Here is a 25,685-nt window from a genome sequence, read left to right as displayed (position 1 = left end):
AAGGAAATTTAAAGACAGAGTAGATGCCACATTGGCTCATACAATTCTGTCTTTGATGGTGGCCAGTTGTAGCTGTTTAGGGAAAAAGCATAGGAAACAAAGAGCAGAAGAAATGTAATTCAGCTATGGATGGATTGAGCTGCTTCATTTTCAACTGTGAAATAACACAGAGTTCTGTATCCCACATTCCCAGGTTGTGGCAAGGAGGTGGGGATGGTTACAAATACTTCTGGCTTGTGTACTGTAACTTTCCTTTGACATAAATTAGTTTCTCTTCATGCATAAGCCATTTGCAACTCAGTCATAAATGTTCTACAGTACAATAAAAGGGAGACAGAAATTCGGTCAGCACTCCCATACTCAACAATAAATTTGTGAACGTAGGGAGAGGAGAGCTCCAAAGCAGCCAGTTAACCCATGGAAAGTATACAATGCTGAGGATAAACAGCAAACCTGTCTGGGGTATGAGTAGATTCAATTGTAGGACTTTGTGCATTGTATGCTAAAACAAGTGCCACATTTCCCAAGTACTTTTCTAGTGTGATGAAGGACTTCTTCTGTGAAGAACCTTTTTTCTAGGTTCTCCTTTTCTTTTTTCCTGCTAGTGCAGGTACTGTGGAGGGACAATATCATGGCCCCAAGCACTAATATAAATCCATCCTATACAGAAACAGATGTTGGATTGACCCTGGTCATCTGCTTCATCAAATGCTGTGATCCTCACCAGCTGCAGGAGTTTTCTTCCACTGCCTGTTTGTTGCTAAAAAACTTTGCAGAAATGGTGTTTTTGGGGAAAATGCACTGTATTTATGTGTGCAAATTGGTAATTTTGAAACACGGCAGGCTCAGCAAAATTTCTCCCTGAATGTCATCCCCATGCAATGCTTCCCAGCATGGACACAGCTTGAGACCCTTTAGTCAGTGTCAGCACCATCTCCGATATTGCTCTTTTTAGTTAATTTTGAGAGCAAACAGAACAAATGTGCATCAAAGTACCCCCACATGAAAACCCAGTGCCAGGAGAAGCAGCAGGGAACAGCTATTGCTGTAAATCTACTAATAAATTTACTCGCAGTAAATGAAGGATGCTCAGGAACAGGCTGCCTTCCCACTGCACGTGACACAAATGCATTCTTTTGTCTTCCTGACACACTGGTTACCTGAAGTTTTGTTCATTTAAAAAAAAGAAACAAAAAGAGATGAAAAGAAAAGCAGATCTCTGATATCTTTTTGCATGGGAGGCTGATTTGAAATGAAGAGTAGTGAAAATAAAGCGAAGTAACTCCAGCCTTTTTGATATCTAGCCTGAGTTAATGACAGCTGATTTTCTTGGTAGTCCAATACTATGATCACAGTCCCTTCTCCAGATAAAAGGGACAGAGCTTCACAAGACAAGACAACTCACCTTTCTTGAACTGCTAGTGCTTTTAGCATTAGGTAGAGGAGACAATTTTCTGGTTGAGATGAAAACCACTGAGTTGAACAAAGGTTTCTTACCGTTAAGGACAGCGCCATGCAAACAAAAGTGAACTTCTTGATGTGTGTCGCTGTGACAGTGCTGTTGGTGTTCACCAGTTTATTGCTGGGGTTATTCTAGGGCGGGAGAAAGAGATAGAGGGAATTAGCCTGGCTCCAGACAAGCGGGAGCTGCTGACACCAGGGCCATGTGCTGGACCTGACTGTCTATGCCTGCCCGTGTCTGACTTTGCTTGTTTGCTTTTTAACCTGGAGCTTTCTGAGTACTTTGTACCACTACAGACCATTTTCTGCTTAAACTAACAGCAACTGCTGCTATGGTCACTGAGGGCTGAGCAATCTTCCTACTTTTCTAAGGAATAAGTCCTATTTAACAAATTCAGCTTTGAAAAAGGTTGGTAGTTCCTTCTAAAAAAACACCACATAATTTTTTTTAACCTTAAAATTTGTAGGATGTTTTCACAGGAAAAACAGGATTTTATTTCGTTTTACCACAAATTGGTACCAAATCACCAATGCAAGCATCCTTACTGATCCAATTAGACAAGTAGGTAATATAAACAAAGCTTCTGGAACAGCTGGCTCCATTAATGCAGTTTAATGAACAGAACATAATTAGGACTATTGGATGTTCCACCTTGAACATGGGCTCTGTACTCACATGGCAGCGAAGTTTTATTTAAAACAACAAAAGCCTACTTCCAAATGTCTAATACAGCAAATGAAGCTGAAGATTTAAAAGTGCCCTTGGGGAACACATAAAACCAAACTAAATGGTCTGTGAAAGGAGAGGATGGGATATCAAAGCAGGGTACCATTAGGAGCCCTTAAGCAAGAGGCTGTTAGGTCATCTATTGCATTTACGCTGGGACTGTTTGAGATACACAAGTCTGTGCACCTGCTGATAAAACGTGTACCATCATGTACATTTATACACCCTTGATGTAACTTGGGTAGAAGAGCAGTACGTGTCACACAGTCAGCCTCCTTTACTGGAGTTACTCATAGGACAAACAGAACTATCGCAGACACATCTTGGGACCGGAGCACTGGGAAGAGTACATCATTCCACACACATTCAAGTGCTTGATGGAATTTTACAGTTTAAGGCTTTGCTCTGATCAGTGCAGCAATTGCACCTAGATGGCTCCACGCTCCTGCCTAAATACCTGCTTGGAAGTTTGGGTGCTTGAAGATGTAGGCAGCCCAGACCTTAAAGCAGGAAGCCACTCTGTCTGACCTTTCTGGGAACAGGTTATGAAAACTCTCTGTAAATGGTTTTTCATGCATCTATTACTATTAATTGGGTTTCTGAAGAAATACTTTGCTACTGTTAGTTTTTACAGATGTGAGGATAGGCCTTTCTTACATCACTCACCAGTGTTTAAATGAACTTTTGGCTGCATGGCTCAACTTTCTAACAAGCCTAAAATAACAAAGAGGAAATAAAGCACACCCAAATGAAGCCATCCAAAAGGGCTGCTAAGAAAAAGCTTTCTCATTTGTGCTTACCTCACTGCTGCTATCCCTGCCCTTGCCATACTCCACCCTTTGCTCCAACTCTTGACCACATACTCTTTGTTCATAACTCTTACACGCTATTCAGTTCTCAGAACAAAACACTATGGAGATTCTGGAGCAAAAAGAATATCCATTCCCATCTAGTCATCAGATAAAAAGCATTCACAAATCTCACAATTGGTGTTACTCTGAATCAGGGGGCAGGGTACATTGAGAGCAATGGCATTATCACCATATCAAACAGCATACAGAGCACAGAACTAACATATGCCTCCTCTCTTCCAGAATGTCAGTAGTAACCCTTAACCTGAATGTAACTGCTAGGCCATGAGGTTGCTTTGGACATAAAGTCTCATAAAAGACTGAAGTAGGACCCTGCATCTCTCTCACAAATGTGAAGAGAGGTGATGGTTTCCCTGTGAAGACAAGAATCTGACTTCTCCAATAGAGCCATTGAAGGGGGGCATCTCAGATCCCATCAGTCAGTGTGCTTCTGATGGCTATCAGCATTGCCAGCTTCCTGAATAACTGACAAAAGAAAATGGGAGTTTGCATGCAAACACACTCTTCTGGCTTCTGAAAATCACAATGGACACCTTACAGGGTCCAGAAATAAAAAGAATTTCTATCTGGACTCTTTTGAGAAAGACTTAGCTTAAAGAAACAAAGCTTTTGAAAGGCACAGTGACACAAGGTGATGCATGACTGAGGGAAAGCAATTCTCACAGCAATCTAAAAAAACCCACTGTGGGTTTCAGGTTTGGTATTTATTGTCTGAAAAGTACAGTGAAGGCATTTACACATATGGTTGCCAGGATGAGAGACCCTTTATACTGCTGCTACCTCATTTTGTACATTTTATTACAAATTGCTCTTCAAACATGGAATTAAAATTCCCATTAGTACTTTTCCAGCAGTTAGATAAACTGTATCCATCTGTGCCTTAACCTAGCATTTTCTTTCTCACATTGTTCCACAAGAGCCCCATGAGAAGCCTTTACTGAAATAAACAAGTGGACAAATCATGGTCTAATCCTGTCACCACTGCAGTTGTCAGCATATCTTTCACCAGCCAAATGAGACCTGAATTTAGGAGTCTTAATTGCTGTTACTATTGCTTGGTAATAGTGCATTTGATTGTGGCTCGGATCAAATGAGTTTAGCAGCCCCTGAGTTTCCTGTCCCAAACTATTTTTATCTTGCACTTCATTGGGTTTGCATCTGCAGTTCCTTTTCAGTAGCATGGCCTCCGAGAAAGCCTGCCTGTGGTTTTTTATCTGACAGGTCAATTTAGTTGTACACAGGCAGGTTAGGAGGTTATGACTGATTTGACTTTGTGTTGTTTTTAAATTCTCCTTGGAAATATGCTGGATGATATTAAACAGGGCTTGCTCCAGTTAAATACATTCCAGAGAAAACAAACATATTTCTCATGAGCATTTGGAATCAGAAAGTTCAGTTACTAATAAATAAAGGGAAGGAGAGGATCTGGCATTTGAATTCTAGAGTCACAGGACAGGACTGTTCTTTGCATAACATAGGGACTAGTGAGTACCAGTTATAAATCAGAGCAAAAAAAGAGACTAAACAAAATTAATTTTCGCTCTGTGCTCAGTTACAGGAGCAGTCCTTGCATTCTTACATAATTACATGATTTACCAACAAAAATCTTCATAGCCTTGGTCAGCTAAGTCAGTACTACTAAAAGAGTGTATGTTATCTGTGTTAGTGTCAGTCTATGAAACACCCTTTGCTAAATATATAAAACCAAATTGAGAGATACCACAAAATCTGGAGCACAGACGTGAGCTTGCTCATTCAGTGATGACACTTTGTGAGAAATCACTTCATTACCTAAGTAGCTACCTCATAGTGAGGACTTCTTTTAATCCTTAAAAGTACAGCACCTATCTATTCTGTAACACAGAGCTAAGGTTAAAATCATAAATCAGACAACAGCTTGAAGCCACCAAAAGCCAATTAATTTTAACCAGATTTTAAGAAAACCTATCAGTGGAACAACAAACAGAGAGAACTAGGAGGACCACACATGCAAAACCCCACAAGAGGTATTTATGACAGCCCTAACAGGGACACTCACCTTGTCAAAAGCAGGGTATACTGCTCTGATCTCTGTCAGCCAGCCATAGGGCATGTGTCCCACGGGATATGTAGCTGTCAAAATCGCCACTGCCTATGAATAGAGACAGAGAAACACGAACTTCAAATCTGCAAACACAATAATTAAACTTACATAGGGTGCTACTGCCCACCAGTATCACTACATTGACCTTGACACAATGCAAAACCCGACAAGAGACTGGAAGCTTTTTCTTTCAGGAAGACTGTCAAAATGGCTGTCATTTGGCCTGGCATTTTAAGCTTATGAATTTTTTTTGTGCCATGAAGTATCCTAAGTCAGCTTGGTCATTTCACCATCGCCTCTGATACTCTGAGATAATAGTTAACTTGAGCTGTGGTGCACCCCTCAGCCAGCCCAGCACCTTCTTCCCATATTGCTCCTGAGTTATTTTACCTACAGATACCTGAGCAGCAGAATGGCTTGCAGCTCGCAGTAGTTTCGGATCATATTGCATAATTTCAATTCATATACATTTTACTTGGCTATTCATAAGTAAAGCAGCTTTAAGTAAGACAGACAGACTACAAATCAGTGGACCTCAGTGGCTGACTGAGTTAGGACACCAACCTGACTGCTTGGGGGCAGGAGGCAGTTACAAGAAAAAAAAAATCTACCTGTCCCCACTTTGATGCTCATTAATGAACCCCAGACAAAAATAATTCCAGATGAACATTTTTATTATAAGAAACAATTCACTGCCTGAAATTTTAACACTAGGCCCTTTTACACTCTCACAAGTACAGTCCAAGTGGTTTATCAAAGACATAAGCTCCCCCACATATTAAAGTATGAAAGATTTTGGTGATGCTTCTGACTGCTGAAGAAGTCCCAACACATGTACTTCATGTCTTTCATATAGGAAGAGTGTTTTGGAGCTCTTCCTGTGGCTGCTTGTAAGTCTGCTGTCACTCCAAGTTTTCTAGTCCTCAGAGCTGAAGTATGGATCTGTACTGAGAACTGCCTGACTTTCTTAACTCTAGAAATCAAAGTGCTTGGGTGCCTTTTGTCTGTAGGTTCAGACGTGTTACGATTCACCCAAATTCTGACTAATTTTACAAAGCAATGGTAGCGTTAAGAAAGACCTTTTTTAACTACTGCTGTCCGTGTTTCACGCCTAAACTTTCAATATACATTTTCTTGATTATCTGAATCCACTTTTCCATTATAGATATAACTGGTCTCTGCTTGGTTAAAAGATCTGTAGCAAGCTAATTAGTTCCCTGTGCTGTTTTAAAAGAGTGGGGAATGTAGTGATATCCACACAGAGGAAGAGTAGCATAGATCCTTCCCTGCTAATAATAGCTTTAATAATGTTTAATGTACCTTGAAAAAGTAATTGGTTCAAATAAAACAAATTGGAATTTTAAGATAGTACCCCTTTTAATTGCACACCCTCCCATTATTGTATTTTCAGCAGAATTTCCATCTGTATGAAACCTAACTAGGTTAAATCAAGTAAGGAATATAAAAGATATTTTGCTTATTTTAATCATGAAGTCCAAAAGGACTACAATGACACAGTACCTGTTAAAGGAAAAAGTATTTCACTACCACATTTCGTATGTTTGTATGTAAAGTATTGAAGTTTTTAGCAGAGATTTTTTTTCCAGTATTTTTCCTCAATTGGTATGATTCCAACATATATGCATGAAAGCTTTCCTAAGTGTCTAGCACCTGTATTTGACAGGTAAAAAAGGCCCCTATGAAAGCCACCACCAGAGAGGAAGTCCAATCACCATAACTCTGCTGGCAGTCCAAAAAAAAGCAGTGGGAGCTGGACAGTGTAAGTAGAACTATGGTCCTCATGAGCATGTTACAGCCTAGTTCTTCACAGGGACTCCCTGCCCACACTGAAAGCTGCTGCTCTTACTGAATAGGAGACCTGTAAAACTTCTGTGGAGACTGATGCTCCAGACACTGATGTTATCTGTACTGCCAGCACCTCCCTTTTCAGAGGCAATTATTTCATAAATCAGAGAAAGTTGGAATGTGACCATTACTGTTAATGTAAAACTGCCAGCAAATCACCAGCTGTGACATTTGCAGTCATCCTAGTAGCAACAAAACGGAATGGCCTAGCCAGGAAATGTGATGCATCTGAAATCAAAAGTCACCAAGAAATGCAAAACTTTGGTCTTTGCTAACCTCTGGCTCCCCTTGTACGGAGACTATGGTCAACACATAGACTGATGCCTGAATCACACATGTAAAAGTGTTACATTTCCTAAGTTCTCTTTTCACAGCTGTTTATTCACAGTCTCTGGCACCTCCTGAGTGAGTGAAATACACACTATCACGTATGGCAAATTAGCAGCAGTTCTTTGAGTTTTTCTTTTCATTTAGTACCTTACAGCTTTGCTTATCCTATGAGTACATACATCTAGATGTCCTCGCATGAAACCGGCAGCACAAGTCCCCCAGATTTCTTAACAGAATGGGTCAGCTCGTGATGAGCATTGGTGAAGGCTCTGCATTACAATCAGAAATCTGTCTCCCAACAGCTGTAGGAGACTTACTGGAGTAATCGGAAATTCCTCAAGAGAAACAGGGTACATTTCCTATCCCAACCAGGAGACAGATTTTTTTTTTATGTGTGCTTTTCTATGTCTCTACAGTGTTTTGTATGATGCACTGACTGCTAACAGTAGTTTCACAACAGTTTGCACAGCCATAAGGTATACATGACAGGAAAGAGTAGAACATGGGACTACTGATCACTGTTCTCAAATCTCTGGGATCTGAATGCTCCAGATTATATGTACCTATGTGTAGAGCATGAAAACCTGGGATGCAAGCAGTGTTCAGTGAAAAAGCTCTACTAGTCTTGTTGAGGGTGAGGTCCCACTAGACCAGGCAGAAGAGCTCATGGTGAGAGTCCAAGCAATCTTCTCTTCAAGCATAAAAAGAGCACTAAACAGAAATATACTTAAGACAATTTTTTCTTGTCAGCTTGGCCGAGAAGAGAGGCACAGAGGTAACACCATGTATCATTTGCAGTAATGGAGAGCACTGACTTTCTTACCTCTGTGGCTGCAGAACTGCCACCTAGGTCCCGGGAGACAAAAAGGTTGACAATGGGCCTACTTATTCGCTGAGTTGCCAAAATTAATGCCAAAGGCCACCAGAAGCTCAGCATTTTCCTTATTGTAGCTTCTCCCTGCAACACAAGGTAAAAAAATGAAGTGTGTTTGGAAAAAAAAAAACATGCAGCACAGGACCAAAACATGGAGAAATGTATTCTGCTTTTCCCACCCATTGTCAGTTTGGTACATTCATTTCAAGAATTTTCAATGTGAGCAGCCTAAAATATTTTCAGTCATGTTAGCAATACTGATTCTAAAGAAGATGTGTCATGGATCTCGATAAATAATGCATAAAGTATCTATCTGCATAATTTGTTCTGACTACCAGACAAAGCTACATGAAAAACAATATGACATTTGAAGAAAAGGAGAAATTTTGATATCTTCTTCCATATGAACTAATATGAACTAAGGTGTTCACTTAGTTCATGCTGTGCTGTCTTACAGAGGTCCTCAGTAGACACATCCATACCATGGGAGGCATTGTCTCACATGCGCTGTTGCTGGAATAATTTCTACCATGCCTCTTTAAGTGAAAATGTTTTTTCCTGCAGGACAGAGAGAAGGCCCTTCATGCACAGTGGTTTAATGCAGCATTATAACACAAAAAAACCCCCAAGTTCAAAATTACTGAGTTTGAAAAAACACAAATATGAAGACATACCCCCATTTCAGGCCCACTTCTGTCAGGAATAACATCATGTATGTTCCTGTAGTATCCGAGGCATAGCGTGGTACATCGCACAAGTGCTCCCATGTATAAGGACAAGATTGGGATCAAGAGAGGCTCCCTGCACTCCAAGTGACTGTGAAGCAAAATGGCTACAAAAACAACCTGCAGAGCAACCAAACAGATGATTAACTATTTGTCTGTGAGTTTCTCCAGGGCCAACACATCTCCTGTCTGATTCCTACTAAGTCCATCTGAAACAACAACTTGCATGGCTCCAGCATCTGACTTCAAGCCTAGAAACTTTAGTCAGGACCCCCAGTATTTGTCATACCCATGAGAAGAACAAGAGTTAAATTCGTACTCTGTGAAATGGGACTTGAAGGTTGGCCAGGCATCAGACTAGAACCCATAAATAGGAGAAGGCTGGCATGAAAGACTGGCAAGGTCTGGCAGCAAGCATGTGCCTGAGTGTCACCCTTCCCAGGAGAATGTGCTATTCTGATACACACTGAGGCTGGAGACATGCTTCTAGGGTCAGCTTCCAAGCCCTACTGTTTTGGTTTTTTTTTGCCAGGGGGAGGGTAATGGCAATTAAAACCCCAGATGTTTTAAAGTATTCACTTCAATATTTAGAGCAGGAAGTCTTCTGTCAACCTAATTTTCAACTTTTTCAAGTGAAATTTCGCTATTTCATTATTTGCTCTTCAGCTGAGTGCCACATTAATGTAAATTAAATGGAAACTTTTGGGCTAATGAACAGCTCATAATGCAGCCTCTTAAGACTAAATGTTCAATCCATAAAATGTAAAGGAATTGATTATTATGATATTACTCTTTTTGTTAAGTACAGAGCGCATCACATGCCTGTTAAATTCCAAATGACTCTGGATGGGGGGCACAACTGGAAAGCCAACTGTGTTTGGTGCTGTGAAGAGCAGAACCAAGAAAACCCTGCCAGGACATGCTGGCATTCAAGTGAGTTACAACAAATACAATACACATTGTTCAGGTGCAGGTTCTCTCCTTCATTGCTAGAGCTGTAGAAGTAGTTAAGAAAAACCACGCTCTGCGAATGTTCCTTAGGCAGGCCACAGTGCTTATGAAGGTTTGCAAAACTCCTTTTTTGAAACCTACAAAAACATTGCTTTTCAGTAAACAGAAGTGATGTCAGTCACAAAGAGTGTGCACATGAAGCTATCCAAGGAAAACTGGCTACTGCCTGTGCCCCTATTCCCCGTGTAGAGCACAGATGTAGTTGTAGAGTTCTGGGGTATGACAGCCACAACTTTTTGTGTTCTGGATTTGCTCTTGCTCTGTGTAGTATTCTGGTGAGAGAAGATGACAGGTGTCTTATTCTTCACAACCCTGGCACCCCACTCACCAACCGCTGTGGAAAGGGCACGGCCAAAAATAAGAATTTGTTTCTGTATTTAGCTGCACATGACCCGACATGCACCCAGGGTCAGGAAACTTTGTAGGTCACATCAGAACACGAGCAGACCCTGAGGATTTAGGTAATTTACAGTAATTGGTATTATCTCTGGGGATTTAGTGCAGTACTGTAGTGGGGCAGACCTGACAAATACAGAGTAGCAACTGACTGAATGGGTCAACCTGGTTTATGGTTTCCTTATGTTTAGTGGCAGGAAAAAGCTATGGAAAATTGATCTGAGTGCCATTGACTTCATATTTCCTTTGATGTTATACTGTTTTATTCTCTTTCTTATCCAGTCATTACACCATTCAGCTGGTAAGGGGGCAGTAAGTACAGCAACTGTTTATGGGTGCTGAGACTCTTAATTTCATAATATTTTTATATGTTTTCAAAAGAGGGCTGTATATTGGTTATTAAATGCTACAACACTGGCCATCATCAGTGTGTATGAATGTCATTTTTTCAGTGTGCCTAATACAAAGCAACAGGACAGTTAACACCTCCCTTTTGAAAGTTCAAAAAATATTTGGTCTTCTCTGCAACACCCAGGGGTTATTACCAGAGACCCCTTCTGGTGCACTTCTGAGGCTTCACCTTTTGGATCAGTAACAAGTACTCAGAAGGTGGCTTACACTGCATTTCCCAGGATTAGACACCATGTGCAAAACTGACAGGTCAGCTGGAGAACCAAGCCTTCACTTCCAACTCAGGATTTCACTGGAACTGTGCAAAGTGCTGGGGAGAATACACAGAGAGAGAAAGATCTCTTTCAAAGCACTCTCTCAGCCTCAGGATTGGTAGCAGCCAGTAGTCTCTTTGCCTGACCTTTCTTTTTCCCAAATGTACACATGTCTGTACAAAACTTGTTTCTCAGCCATTATGAAACAGGGCTGTGGAAGTGCTTGAGGACATGACCGTAACAAAACAGTCCTGGGAACTGACTTGATCCAGTCAAGTGAGACTGTTCTAAACCACAACTGTCAGCAAATAGCCTTCACATGATGAAGAAACAGTCAGAGGGCAGCACACAAGATTACTTCCTCTGGTGTCTTGTTCATGGAAGAGGGAGAAGGCACAGAGATTCCCTGTACAAGAGAGTTCCTGTTTAGGAAAGCATCTGGTCCATAACACAATGGCAACAGTGACTTCTATGAGGAGATTTTACCTGAGCTATGACATCTGAGATGGAGGCACATCCCACCAGGAAACTGTACTTATGTTTCAGCAGAATCCCAGCATGGGTCCATGCCTGAAAAAAGTCAGAGAAAAGTTTGGAAAGTGATTATGATATTGTGAATGATTTCAGGTCCAAGAATGCTGTTTTCTGGTTGTTATAGTGTACACAAACAACCCACAAAGCTCTTTTCTACCAGCAGTACCTGGTGTCAACCTGGGCAAACATTAAGCCATTAATGCAGAGAAAGCACTGTTGCACTGAGTTTCTCGTTGCAAGGCTGGCAGGGAGAATGGGAATAAACTTACAGACTGTATAGAAATTTCTGAGCACATCTTATAAGAAATAAGCCCTTTGTAAATCAGACGGTGCATAGGATGAATTATCATAATAAATAATCTAATAAATAATCATTCATCAGCTAGATGCAGCTCTGAAGTGGAATATTCATTGGCCCACTGAGTTATACTGAGTCCTGTCTGGAAAAGAAAACTTAATGATCCAACGTTTTTATCGTACACAACTGTAAAGCGACTGTTGCAAGCAGCAAAAGTGGTGAGAAGGTGGCGGAGGCATTGACATGAGAAGATTATCCTTTAGCACTTTTACACAGAGGTAGAGGTGCCAAAGAGAGTTGCCACATTTTCATGTTGTGTAGGCCACAAGCAGTGAGAATCTGGGAAGCAGCAGCTCACCCCACGTGTGGCTCTCTTGCCCAAGCATTTGAGATATACTGGACTTAGCTGTGCTTACAAAAACTGATGGTAAGAATCATCTTTTCGACAAATTTGCTTTGAGAAAATATTGAGTTTATTTCTTGTGAGCTCTGCAGGTGATCTGGGAATGCATGGCAAATCCAAATCTTTCACTACAAATCAGAAAGAGGTCACATACAGACAACCAGTGCAGCTCGCCACAAGATGACCAGTGCTTTCCAACATGCACATACTGTGACTCTAACAAGGCAGCTGAGGTTTTGGACATCTGTCATGATCTCTGGATGTTTAAAGTCCTCCCAAATGCTTTCTCCATGTAGCAGGAGATGAGCCTAGGTGTATCAAGAGTTAGTGCTTGCAAAGGACACATCTTACTTCTGCATACTTCAGTTTCCCATCAGGTAACAAAGTTTGTGAATTAGGGTCACAAAAACCATAACAGTAACATCAAATTTCAGTTCTGAATCAGGCACTCACCATGGCATCCATAAAAGGGAAGGCAGCAAGATAAAGGAAGGCCCTCCGAGTTTTACTTCCCACTGATTCATCCACATGGTGCAGCTTATTAATAATGTAATACCCCAGATCACTATATGCTGTGGAGAAACAAGAATAAGAATGAAAACCAAAGGTTACATATGGACTCTTGGGTGAGGTATTCAGAATTACCTGAAAGACTGTGATGCCTTGGAGCTCAGACACACATCCACTTAGCAAACAGCTGCAAGGGCTTCAGATATTGCAGCCTTACCAGCTGCTGTTTACAACTAAGAAGTGCTCTCATGGTTCTTTTTAAAGTAACCTTTGGCAGAGGAATGATAACAAATGGCTGGATTGGGAGATGGGTATAGTAAGTGCCACATCTGTTTGCTAAATGAACACGCTGGTACTCCAGAAAATCTACTGCTCCTTCATTAAATCAAGGCTCTTTGTTAGAAAAGCTGTTTTCACCAGGTAGTGTGTATTTCATGGGATATAGTGCCTTATAAATGCTGAAACCATCTATTATCACTGCATTCTCATGACATTACCTGTAAACTGGCCCAAAGGTGCAAAAGGATACTGTGATTTGTGATGGCATGCAACAAATCACACTGATTATGCCTCTCCCTTACTCTGCCTAATGACTACCTCTGCCAGGACCTGTCAGGACACTGTGTGCTTTGCTGTGCAGTCCCTAGGCAGCCTTGACCTGCCTAAGTTTCCTTATCTAGAGCCAGCACCTCAGGAGCCACAAGTCAGAAAAGGGCACCTCTGGAAATCAGCGTGTTCCCACTTCTGATCGCCAGTACGTTACTTCACTGTCGTGTTCAACCCAAGGCAACTTTTAGTGTTGGAAAACACTCTCTTTCCAGGTCTCTCTTCCCAAAGTGTTGGGTTGAAGACAGCACAGACATGGGGAGTCACCACACAGCTCTCTCCAGAACTGCTTACAGTTCTGTTAGTACCCATGTTATCCGGCCGGTTTAAGAACCCCGGAGTCCTCCCAATAACCCGGAATAATAAAGGCTGTGACTGGAGTCTGAACTATGGAGACAAATATAATATGCAGAGTTAAATAATTAAAAACAGTTTTAACCTTTTATAAACTATGTTCTAAACCTGCACATCATTACTTGATTTCCTCTATACACTTGCAATAGCTATTAAAAGAATGATTAGGCTGTAAGGCCGATCTCCCAAGGCAAGTAATGGCAGAATTATTTGTCCCTGGGGAGCCTTACTTCAGTTCTCTCCTACTTGTGTATTTTCTAAGTTGACTATTTCAAATGTGAACATCTATCTAATTTTCCACTTACAACAACTCTATTATCTTTGTACAGATCTTCATACAGGGTATTTCAGGACAGAGGTCCTCTTCATGCATGCAGGTCTCCTAACTGGATTGACAAATGCTAATGTTAGTCATCAAATTCAACCTTCTTAGCCTAAAACTGTCTCTCGTAACTCATAAACAGCATTTGGAAACAAGTAAAGAGGAGTTTAAGTTATCATTGTTTTGTGATGGCTTAGAGATACAGCAGTTAAATGATTAACAGAACTGAAAAGACTATTTGAGTCCAAACAAGACAGTGTAAACATGATAGTAAAATAAAAGCAGGTGGTATGACAGCACTGTGAACAAGCATGAGCCTCATTCCAGATAACCAGGACTGTCCAAAACATGCTAAAAATGTTAAAAACTCCCCCTTTCCCTATGCTGGTCCCTAGCTATATGTCTTTCACCCAAACTATGTTAGACTCACAGTCTCCAAATTCACTCAATAAATCCCAAGTTGCTTAGCCACCTTACTGAGGCACTCCCAGCCTTGTTTCCTTTTGAACGGGGCTGGGGAAGAATTTTAAAGCAGGACTCCAACCTTTCTTCAGTTTAGAGAAGGCAGTTTCGTCCCTTAACTGTTCAGGTGCTTGTTGCAGTTCAGTCAAACATCAGGTACAGCCTCTTTATAGTTTTGCATGAATAGCCATGTGCTAATCTTCACTCAGTGTTTTGAAAACTCTCTGCTATGAAGGGATTTTTGCACGGTAAGTTCCTGTGGAAAGCTGCATTTATGGCAGGACACTACATGGATGTTTCTGAATCAACTTATTTCAGTGAAGGAAATATTCTGGAAGCTCTGTGAGGCAAGCCACTTGTGAAGGTTGGATTCGCTGAGCTTTCTCTAGGTTCCATTGAGTGTGCTTTACACTTTTGCACAAAAACTTAAAAACTGCTGCAGGAAGCACGCCACCTTATCCTGCACGTAGGGACTGAGAATCATAGTCCAGGTGCTGAGGATCCTGCTCCTGGGGAGGGCCACCTCCAGCAGCACAGTGCTAGAAGCACAGCATGCTACACAAGTCACCCTTCCCTGCTCTCCCTGCCCTTCACCTGTTTTAAATGAGACTTTAACATGTTTAGAATGTGAGTAATAAGTAACTTTTTTGCCTCTAAAGGCCAGTGAGTTTTTTTTTTTACTTAAAGTTTACTATCAGAGAAAAACTCACAGAATCTGAGGGAGAGAAGCTGAACTACTCTCACTTCTAAGAAAAGGGCTGTAGTTTACTGGCAGGGCACTCTCAAGGGACTTATACCATTACAACCCATAGCACCACATTTTTAAGATTTCTAGGGATATCAGCACTGAGCTCTGTAAGCTTCAGAGATTTTTTTTTTTCCCACCATCAAAAAAAAGTTTAACTGCATTTTTAATGTGGCTTTGGTCTTAAATTCATAATGGTTAAACTTAAAACTTTATTTTCAAAATAGTCAACTATTTCACATGTCAGTGAAAGCACACAATCACTTTTGCTGATGTCCATGAATGTTTCCAGCCTCACAAAGAAGGACTCAGCCAGCTGAGATTCACTGACAAACATACAGACATGTGCCACTGAGCTGTGAATCAAGCAATTGCTGATGCAATTAGAACTTAACCTTGGCCAACCTTACAAACTTATTATGACGAATGGTACAAAATTAATAACACAGACAACAGAGCCAGAGACTATTACACGAATCTAAAGCAGATGGCACTTCCCACTTCTTGCATCATTTCAACTAAAACAGAGAAGTCCAAGACAAGCTGCTTGTTTGCTCTCCTCTAATACCTCACTTTTTTTGTTGTGTCTTAGGATCAGTTTTGCTACAGAAGTTAAGCAGGAATTCTTGCTTTTGATTTTGCAGTTGAGTTTTAAGACCCAGAAGGTCAAGAAATGACACTGAAAACCATACACCTAATTGGATCTCCTGGTCCCTACACCGATTTCTCTATCGAGCCAATTACTACCACACAAACTTCAGACATTCTTAACACTCTCCTGATGATGCCAGCAGTCTCAGACAAATAGCTGTACTGTAGTTATTTTGGAGCTGACTGCTACTGAGCATATCATACTTAAATCATAAAGAAAAAACTCTCAGAGGAAGTGATGCTGTTTACTTCCAGACACGGAGCTACATATGTCAAAATGAGCTTTACCAGAAAAAAAAAAAAAAAAAAAACAAAAAAAACCAAAGCATGATTTTGGGTTAAAGTGTGGTCTTTCTAGACACATTCCACTTACATACTTTGCTGCCAGTTTTACAAGTTAACTTGGAGACTTGAGATGTAACAAATCTATTCTGCTGCTTGTCGGAGGGATGGTTCACATGGCCAAAACTGATGCTGATCAGAGTTTCTCAATCATAGAATATTCTGAGTTGAAACAGACACACAAGGACCACCATCAAAAGTCCAACTCTTAAGTGAATGGCCTGTACAGGGATCAAACCCACAACCTTGGTGTTATTAGAACCATGCTTAATGCACTGAGATGATTTGTTCAGCTAAGTGATTTGGGGAGATAGGAAAATACAAATGTGAAAAAATAATAGCAAATCTTCATTTGGAGGTGCCACAAGGTATATAAATTTCTTTATGTTTTTGGCTAGCCTGAATTTAAAACAGAAGAGAAAGACTCTGGTTTCCCCTTGTGAAAGCTCAGATGACCAGAGTGTTGAAGGCTGTGTGATATTTTTACTTTGCTTATAGCAATACATGAATTTAAAAAAACCCAAAACAGCTTAGGAGCATCTCAATGCAGACTGATTACTGCAATCGTGTTTTTCTGTGCTCAGCTCTAATTCCAAAATTGCATTAGTTGATTTTCCCAAATCTACCAATGAATTTTGGTATCTGAAATATCTTCATATAAGCCAACATTTCATAAGTCTCAAAATTAGCCTGTTTTAACTGAAACCAAATCACTGCTATTCAAAAATGTTTTGGTCAGGAGGTTTCTTCCTTTGTCCTGAGTACCTTGTTGAGAAGAAACTGCCCCTGTTGTGGGAAATGGGTTGGGGCAGCCAGGGAAGCATGTCACTGCTTTAGCAATGACCATGTGAAGATGGTGCAGAAGGACAAATTTTTAATGAATAAAATTTTATTTTTATTGGGGGGGGGGGGAGAAGGAAAGCAGCAAGCCTGGATTATATTCTGATTTGTGTTCCTGTGCTGTCAGTTTTTTCCACGGCAAAATGTTTAGTATACTCCAGTCCAGTGGTCTTGTCAGAATAAGACTGGCTAAAAAAAAATAATACCTCAGCTTGTCATAACCCACTCTGTAACTCCCAGTCTCTGGAAAATTCCAGTAGTGTTACACTGGAATTGGCAGGACTACACCTATGTGTCACCTCTTATGGAGACTTAATGTACATGCAGTGATCATGCATGTGGGAAGTTCAAAAGTATCAGTGGAGTTGCTAGGAACTGCAGAAGTTTTCCCCTGTGCAATCCACGGCCCACGTGCAGGAGACTGACAGGAATAAATGGGCATGAAACAAATTGCTCACATGTCCTGTGCCTCCAATCTGCTATAGACTGCTGAAGGTAACCTACACTGAAGTTTACCGGTTACTAAAGCTCCAACCTTTTTCTCTTGGTGATGACAATGACCCATCATGTCATTTTTAACCAGGTATAGTAAAAAGCAAAGAGGATCTTTTCCCAAAGTAACTGCTGCCTTATCATTTCCAGAACTACTGGGAGCTGTTCAACAGGAAATAAACTTTCTCAGTATACTATTTCTCAGTAATCTAGTGAAAAGTTGAACAAAGCTGTTCATTTCCAAATAAAATGTGCACGCCCTTCATAACACTGATGTTAAAAGGACTCGTTTAGTATGGAGGGCTTACCAGCAACACTAAGAAATGCATTATGTTAGCATAATGTTATATAAATTACTTTTCTCCTCTGTCAAGCTGGCAATTTAGTAACATGTCAAAAATATGCACAGACAGGCTTAGCATCTTGAATCCCTTTTCTTACAGCCACCAAAAAACCAATCTCTGAAATAACAAGGCACTTTAGACCCTGTCTCCATAGTGAACTTCCCACCAAGAAACTAACTGATGGCAGTAGCTGCCCTCAAAGTAGCCCAAGGGAAAGAAGGCAGAATACTATATTCTATTTCCAGATCACACCTGAAAGAGCAAATCCAGGAATACTGTACCAACAAGGTTTACAGGAGCATTGTGAGTGGGATGAGAATATGGTTTTGAATCCCTTTGGCCAACTTGGTTCTCAGTTGTTACTGCTACCTCTACAGGGGAGCGATAGGAGCTGCTGGTGAGGACTTTGCAGACCTTCATAAGGATGTGGTTGGGTGAGGACTTAGGGACCCAGAGCTTGCAATTGTGACTTCAAGTGGTTTAGCTCAGCCAGTCACTGGCACAGAGCACTGTGTGAGCCCCAGTGGGGAAGCAACAGTGTGGAGCTGGTGCTGAAGCAATGAAGCATGAGTCAGGTGGGTGAAACGGTCTGGTTTGGTATTTTCCATGAGTAGAGGCAGCTGTTTGTGAGGAGCTGCGTGTGTAGACTGCAAATAGTCTCTATCACAGTTGGAAATGTGGTGATTCGTTGTGGTCACCGTGTTTCTACCACCACTTGTTTTCTTCCTTTTGACTTTTGGTACTCCTTATTTCATTGGGCTTTTTGTTTTCTGTTTCTTCCTGGGCTTTGACAGTCCACGGCAGACAGACATGTCATCTTCCTTAGCCCTATATTTACGGCATGTGGAAAAAATTCTGTCCCCTAAGTGTTATTTGTTTCTCTTTTTCATCCACCAAGCATCAGTAACCTGTATTTGTGCCTCCTGTAGATAGCCTGTGATAAGCTTGCAGCTGCTGTGGCATACTTGCAGGTCCTAGGAGGCTGCCTGTCACTGGACTCCTTCTCTTCTTCCTGCTCGGCAGGCTGTGCATCTGTGGGTCAGAGCAGAATAATCAGGACTTGAAACAGGTTCAAAGAAAACTTGGAACATAGAATTTGGCAGCATCACCCAGGCAATTGGTGCTAGAATCTGACTAACTCAATTCCCTCAGGCGCTCTGCCAGTCTCTGCTGTGGCCTTTGCATATTTTCAGGCATAGACAAGTTAAAATACCAAAAAATATTTTGCAGCCTGTCACCATAAAAAGCTGAAAGATTGTGTGCAGCCAGCCCCTTAATTCAGGACTTTAATAAGTATGGTAAGCACAGCCTCCTTTTTTTCCTAGTATCTGCAGAGGGCATTTCAGAGGTTCTGAACTCAGCAGGGCTCTACTTCCAGGCAAAGGCAAGAAATTTAGCTGACAGGTTTTCCAACCGTTGTTCCAAACACCTCCTTTCAATAAGAAGTCACACATGGAAAATCCAGTTACGTCTTTCACCTGGAAATCTGATAGTTATACTTTAAACTTTCTTAAAATCTATCCTTGCTTAAAATAAAATACTGGATGACTAGAAAATAACTTTTTATCCAGCTGGCAAAGGCAGAAACTTTGACCAGGACTGGCCGGAAAGCAAGTGAGCAACTAGAAGAGCAGCTCTGGGGTCTGAAGAAATATTCCAGGCAAAGAAATATGAGAGCCAAATGTACAAATGGCCCAAAGTTTATAACAGTGACTCAATAAAGCAGCCTCAAATGTAAACATATTTAGGAAGTGACCAATCAGTATCAGTGAATTAAATTAACTTGAATGCATGGATTCAGCTTACAAAATTAGCAACAGCTTATTCCTGGCACAGAGTTGCCCTGGCTAGTGAGCCATTACTGTAAGCAGTTTTTATGACCATAACATGGAGCAAAGCTAAATAACACAGGGCTTGCGAACCAGTGGTGGAATAAGAGATATGATGGTGAAAACAAACTGTAGTGCTTGGGAGGCACATAAAGCTGGTGAATATAGCTGGCAGCCTGTTAAAGGATAAGAGCAGGGGGCATTTGTATTTACCAGATGGATCTTATACCTACTCAGACAGGAACTGAAATAGAACTATTCTATTCTATTCTATTCTATTCTATTCTATTCTATTCTATTCTATTCTATTCTATTCTATTCTATTCTGTTCTATGCTATATGAGAACTGCAGCACATGTTGCTCTTGAGATATTAACAGCCTGATAATGAATGCTGCCTCACTTCCAGGCCACTCTGAGGTTTCACAGCAATACAGGATATTGCCATTACACTCACATTTCCCATTTTTCTGGGATGGAATGGCTCCCTAATGGTGGTGATGCAATCCAATGCTACTGCCTGTGAACCAACATGTGCCTCTATGGGCTGTCACATTACCTCCTCCCTCCCACCCCTTAAAATTCCCAGCTTTTTAGGATTTTACCTGCTCAATGTAGTGCACTTTCTGCTTCTTCCTCCAGCATCTCCTGTTCCTCGTTGCTGAGGTCCAGAAGTTTCAGCTCTGTAGAATGAGCCAGAAGGTGCAGAGAATCCAGTGCCGTCCTTGGAGAGGATGAAGTTACAAGTCTTCCAAGTTAAATGGCTTTTATTGCTGTGGCTGATGCTTGAGTTGATATCCCATTTTTTCAGGCTCTCAAAAACTGGCAAATCCTGTGGCTGCCTTACTTTTAATGTTCAGTTTGTGTCTGCTTGTGTATTTTCTTTGTTTCAGAGTACACTCAGGGAGTTGGTCTCAGTTTGGTATAAATTGCTCTTAGTAGCCTCTTCCTCACAGATTAATTATTCAACAGAAGTGGATGATGACTAGCAGCAGTAGAGAATACTATCAGATATTTTAATGAGGATGCTGGCACTGCTGAGAGTTTTGTACAGTGAGATAAGTAGCAAAGGAATAGTTACAGAGGGAGTACACCAACAATGCCACCAAGAACTGACAAACAGCCCTACCAAGGACACCTTGAAGTCCTGCCACATCAACCCAGCAGATACTGCTAGCTGATCATCACTACCTAAAACAGTATCACTGAGCTATTAGCTTCAGGCAACCTGTCAACCTCACCAAAGTTTTGCTCACAAACCTGACTGAAAGAGATCAGCAGCATGTTTTTCTTCCAGGCAGGAGAGTCCTGTGCATGGAATCTGCTCCTGAACAACCCGTCTAAAAAGCAATAAGAATTGCGTAGATGGGCATGATACCAGCCCAAGAGATCTCATCTCTTTTGCATCTCCTGTTGTACTTACAAATGAAATATTAAGCCCACAGCTTACGCAGTTTGAAGAATGGCTGAGGGAAGCAAATTAAAAGTCATATAAACTAGACGTGAAGTGACCTTACCTATTAAGGTATGAAATACAGCAGCTACAGCGCCAGCCACAACCATGCACAAAACTGCTTTGGTCCTGTCTCTCTTGCTGTTCACAAACACCAGACCTACATTTTTGAAGTCACTCATGGGACCCGTGAAGAACTTCATCAGGGAGTATGCCAGCCCATAGCTGGCCAACATTTCCACAGCATCTTCCTTGACAGCAGCGATGCCCCTATTCAAGGCCTGTTGAAACACAAAAAGAGCAAATAATGTAGCGCATGTGGAAGGGTACCAAACATAATCTCCTGCGTCTGGTTTCTGAAGGAACAAGCAAGTTTAGCTGTCATTTTTTTCACCCCAAGCTGGGCTTTATTTCTCTGGATTCAGCAGCAGTAACTTGTGACTTGTGACACAGGCAAAATAATTTAATATAGACTAAATTCAAGTCAAGTAGACTTGAAGATAAGGTATCTATTTCTGAAGTATATAATGGAACTCCTGCTATACCAGAAGTCAGTCTCTTTCCTTTTTACAATAATTTTATGACCTGCTAACAGTCATGGATAATACAAAATCACTGAAATACTGCTCGGAGGTTTCAGCCATGATTTCAACAGAGCACAGTCCTTGCAGGTCATCTTTACAGGTAAAAGCTTTGGCATATGCTCAAAGTTGAGGAGCTAAAAAGCTTTTTCCACGTAACAAGCTTCTCACAACATCCCATGTAGTTGTTGTGAATAACTGATATTAGTCCATGACTTTCATTACGAAATGAGGCCAAACATGCGTGTGATTAAACATAACTGACCTCCTTTCATGTAGTTGACATATATATATTTGTGTATATATGAATTTGTGTGTTTGTGTTTGATACCATATTCATTTATATCCCCTTGCAAGAAATTTAAAAAGAAATACAGTGCGTGTCTTTCAAGACATATTCAGGTACAACAACTAACTTACAAATTAATTCTAGGTCTGTGTTTAGGAAATGTCTGCCAATTAATCACTGAGAATTAGATGGATTATTTTTATAACTAAGGTGAACTATATAAAAGATGTGTAACATTCCTTCAGATTCCAGCTTGAACCAAAATGCCTCTAAAGTATTGAATAAAAATGACAGAATGATAAATTTTATCTGCTGTGTGACAGCATCAATCATCTGGTACACCCAGCAAACTGTTAAAACAATATTAAATTCAAAAAACATGAAGGATGAAATATGATTTAACACGTATTCAGTTCCTGTGGGTTACAGCTGATGTGTGCTGACAGGGCCATGGCAATGAAGCCAACCAGGAACATCTCGCCAAGCCACCACCCAAACCTCACTCTATCCACTTATATATATTAGCAGTTCTAATACCACTTTATCTTGAGCAAACCAGGTAGAGTATCATCAGGTAATTGTGGTGAAGTCCTTCCATTGCAAATGTAAGCATAGTCTTTTTGTTGCAGTTGTTTGACTTTATTTTCCCTTCCAGAGATAATACAAGCAAGAATTCCCATTGACTTGAAACAAACCTGCATCCCTGAAGTAGAAATGAGCATTTTTCCTGTTTTTATCACTCTTCCTATAAAACATTCTTAATTTTTGAAAATAAAGCTGCACTGTCAACATGGCAAAAAGCTGTAGAAAATACCAACTTTCCCACCCTTGATATCTGCCAAATCTCTCTGTTTTAATGTTCTCTGACCTGAATGCCTGAGGCTAATGTTTTCATCTGTCTTGTTCCAGTTTGCTCCTTCCTGAAAACACCATGTGTTAGATATGGAATAGCTGCAGCTGCTATGTGTAACTTTTCCTGGGATATAGATAATTCCATATATTACATTGATGTAAGGTCAAATTTTATTAAATCTGCTGATGCCCAAAGCACTAGTGTGTGCACAAAACTGCATTGAAACAACTTGTGGAAGACTATGGCCTCTGAAATGAATAGTCAAGTGTAGTTGTCTTTTGTGATGATACTTGTGATGGTGAAGTAATCAGTATCAAGGTGTATACAGGGTTACAATCTTCTAATTTAAACTTGCTGAAAAGATGCTGAATCTCCCAAATGCTGTTGCCAATATTAGACAAATGGCCTTAAATTACGCCAAAGAAAAGGTTCCTTGATCATGGCTCTTCCCCCTCTCTTTTCTTCTGTCAAGACTGAAATATTTCTGGCAGCATCAATTTAAAGAGAAACAGCTAACCAGTATCAGGCAGGCTAGTTTAAAAACTTCTCATCACATGTAAACAGCTGAATTATTTCCAGCAGTTTCACAAGCACAAGTGCTTCCTTCCTGCTTTGTACAACTAGAGAATACCAGAGTCTGTGGAGGATGGTAATCCACCTCTAACAAGGTCACGGGATAAACATGGCTTTAAAAAATAACATTTTGTCAAGAGGCATGGCACTATGATCCCTCTGCAGAGAGAGAAATCTTTGCCTAGCACAGACCTCATGCCAGTGAAAACAGCTCCATATGACTTTGGCCCCGGGGTAACTAAGATTTTCCATCTAAGTAGGACAGACAGAAAGACTTGAACACTCCTCTTTCTCTCCCTCTCTGGTTTTCTCTTTTGAATGAACAAATGACAGCCAAGTAGATAACTGCAGAGTAATCTTCCCTGGAGACACGCTGTGTACCAGGTAAGGTAAACTGGCAAAATCCAAAAGGGACTTTTGTATGAGATATGTTGCCATTAGTTTTTACTCCTGTGGAACGTGTGGCTGACATGATGAAATACTCCAGAGGCTAGCCCTGAAAAAGTAATCCTTCTAAATGCTTCTTTGGAAAGATCCTTAGGAAATTAACAGTCAATAGGGCTGTGTTTAGGGATGGCTAACTTCTGTAGCCTTTTCTTTTTTCACTTTAAGATGACAATGTAAAAGACTCTTCATCCTCAACTCTCAAAATCCCTATGAAAATTTGCATAGATTTTCTACCTCATGTATTTCCAAATCTTTTTTGCTGCTGAAGCTGCTGAAGCTGCTGATGTCATATTTGATATCCTAAAATTCACAAGAAATCCCAGATAACTGATAAAGCTGCTTTTGTGTGCAATATGAAAGGCACAGACACTTGATCTTTCATGGCATGCCATCCATGCAGTTGGTAATCTTCCAGTCTAATTTCCTGTTAGATTTCCAATTAAATCTTTCATAAAGGAAGGCAATATAAACCAGGGCAAGGTTTCCATTTTTTAATCTGACTCTATTTTGTACACTTTTTGTGTGAACAGAAATCAATAATGAAAGTTCATCAGTAGCATCTGTATCACAAGAAAGCATGCCTCTGCAAAGATTTGTGTAACTTGTTGGTGAAGTCACACAGAACTAGGCAGCAATAATACTAATGACAATATTTAGCACAGCATGTTAGCTTGATCCTATGTATTTCAGAGGTCATCCAATTTTGAACTGGCATATTCACACCATTTTTGATGGGATAGCCAGGAAATCCAGATGCTGGAAGACAGGCTGTTGGTGACATCACCTTCTCCTGAGTTCTTCATGAACCACTAGCCTAATGCAGAAGTAGGTGGAAATGTCACAGTAAAGTGCAATTCATCAAATGTGATTAAAACAAAGCCACAGATATTGCTGACCCTTCTTTTAGAAAAAAGCAGAAAAAATCCTACAGAACACTTCCAGGCAGAGCAGAATCTGGTAGACACATGGACAGGTTAGCTGAAGTAAGTCATATTCCTAAAATATTTCTCAAAAATGCAGGCACCAAGATATACAGCTCCTTCTATGCAATGTCTTCTATAATACATTTGTTATCACTGGAGGACGTGCTAACAACCCTTTGAACCTTTTCTTATGAGTAATTGTGTGCTGTCTTTAATGTTCACAAAAATCAGAGAGGACTAGCACTTTTAATTCCCATCCAAAAGATTAAAGTCAGAGGAATATCAAATACACTGAACATTGCAAGCCAGCAACCACATCTTTACAATTGGGTACTGCAGCTGGCTTCAGCCTCTTAGAAGGAACATATGAGACCTCTATCAAATTTCTAGCACATGCATAATGGATGAATCCAACAAACCTTTGCATGCAAAGGCAGTGATTTGAAAAGCAACAGTTATGAGAAAAATGTCAAACGTCTAACTTGTCCTATTTTGCATGAACTTTTAGCACTATTCACTAATGCTGGCAGAAAAGGTTTGGTTTCAATCTAGGGCTACACGCCTCTGTTGCCAAAAATTCAAAGGCTGTCTCTTAAGCTGGCTCAATAGAGTTTGACCATTTGACCATGATCCTCCCTTCCCAGAGACTACTGGATGACTGATATTTTACTTTGTATTGGTTCAGAAGTAAAAAAAAAAATTAAAATCGACCAAGAAAGCAACATCTATTGCAGAAGTTTTCTTCCGCTTTTAAAACTGTTTTATTACCTACATACTACCTACATTTTACTGGCCTGTATCTAACTAGACAGGCACATTTTCTAC

At 40.6% G+C, this 25,685-nt stretch overlaps 1 protein-coding gene across 1 annotated transcript in view; it reads right to left on the bottom strand.

Annotated features, from left to right (window-relative positions):
- The window catches only part of ANKH (ANKH inorganic pyrophosphate transport regulator), a 99,288-nt gene that overhangs the window by 21,849 nt on the left and 51,754 nt on the right, over positions 1–25,685 (bottom strand). Inside the window, exons 2-8 of the mRNA XM_069004005.1 lie at positions 21,259–21,475; positions 12,699–12,817; positions 11,497–11,580; positions 8,888–9,058; positions 8,163–8,297; positions 5,099–5,191; positions 1,498–1,593 (exon numbers count right to left, since the gene is read on the bottom strand). Coding sequence (XP_068860106.1) covers positions 1,498–1,593; positions 5,099–5,191; positions 8,163–8,297; positions 8,888–9,058; positions 11,497–11,580; positions 12,699–12,817; positions 21,259–21,475 — 915 coding nt within the window. The remainder of the gene's footprint in view (positions 1–1,497; positions 1,594–5,098; positions 5,192–8,162; positions 8,298–8,887; positions 9,059–11,496; positions 11,581–12,698; positions 12,818–21,258; positions 21,476–25,685) is intronic.

The sequence above is a fragment of the Aphelocoma coerulescens genome, chromosome 2, assembly GCF_041296385.1.
Source record: "Aphelocoma coerulescens isolate FSJ_1873_10779 chromosome 2, UR_Acoe_1.0, whole genome shotgun sequence".
Lineage (NCBI taxonomy): Eukaryota > Metazoa > Chordata > Aves > Passeriformes > Corvidae > Aphelocoma > Aphelocoma coerulescens.
Note: the sequence above shows the minus strand (reverse complement) of the source record. Positions and strands in the feature narration are given on the sequence as shown.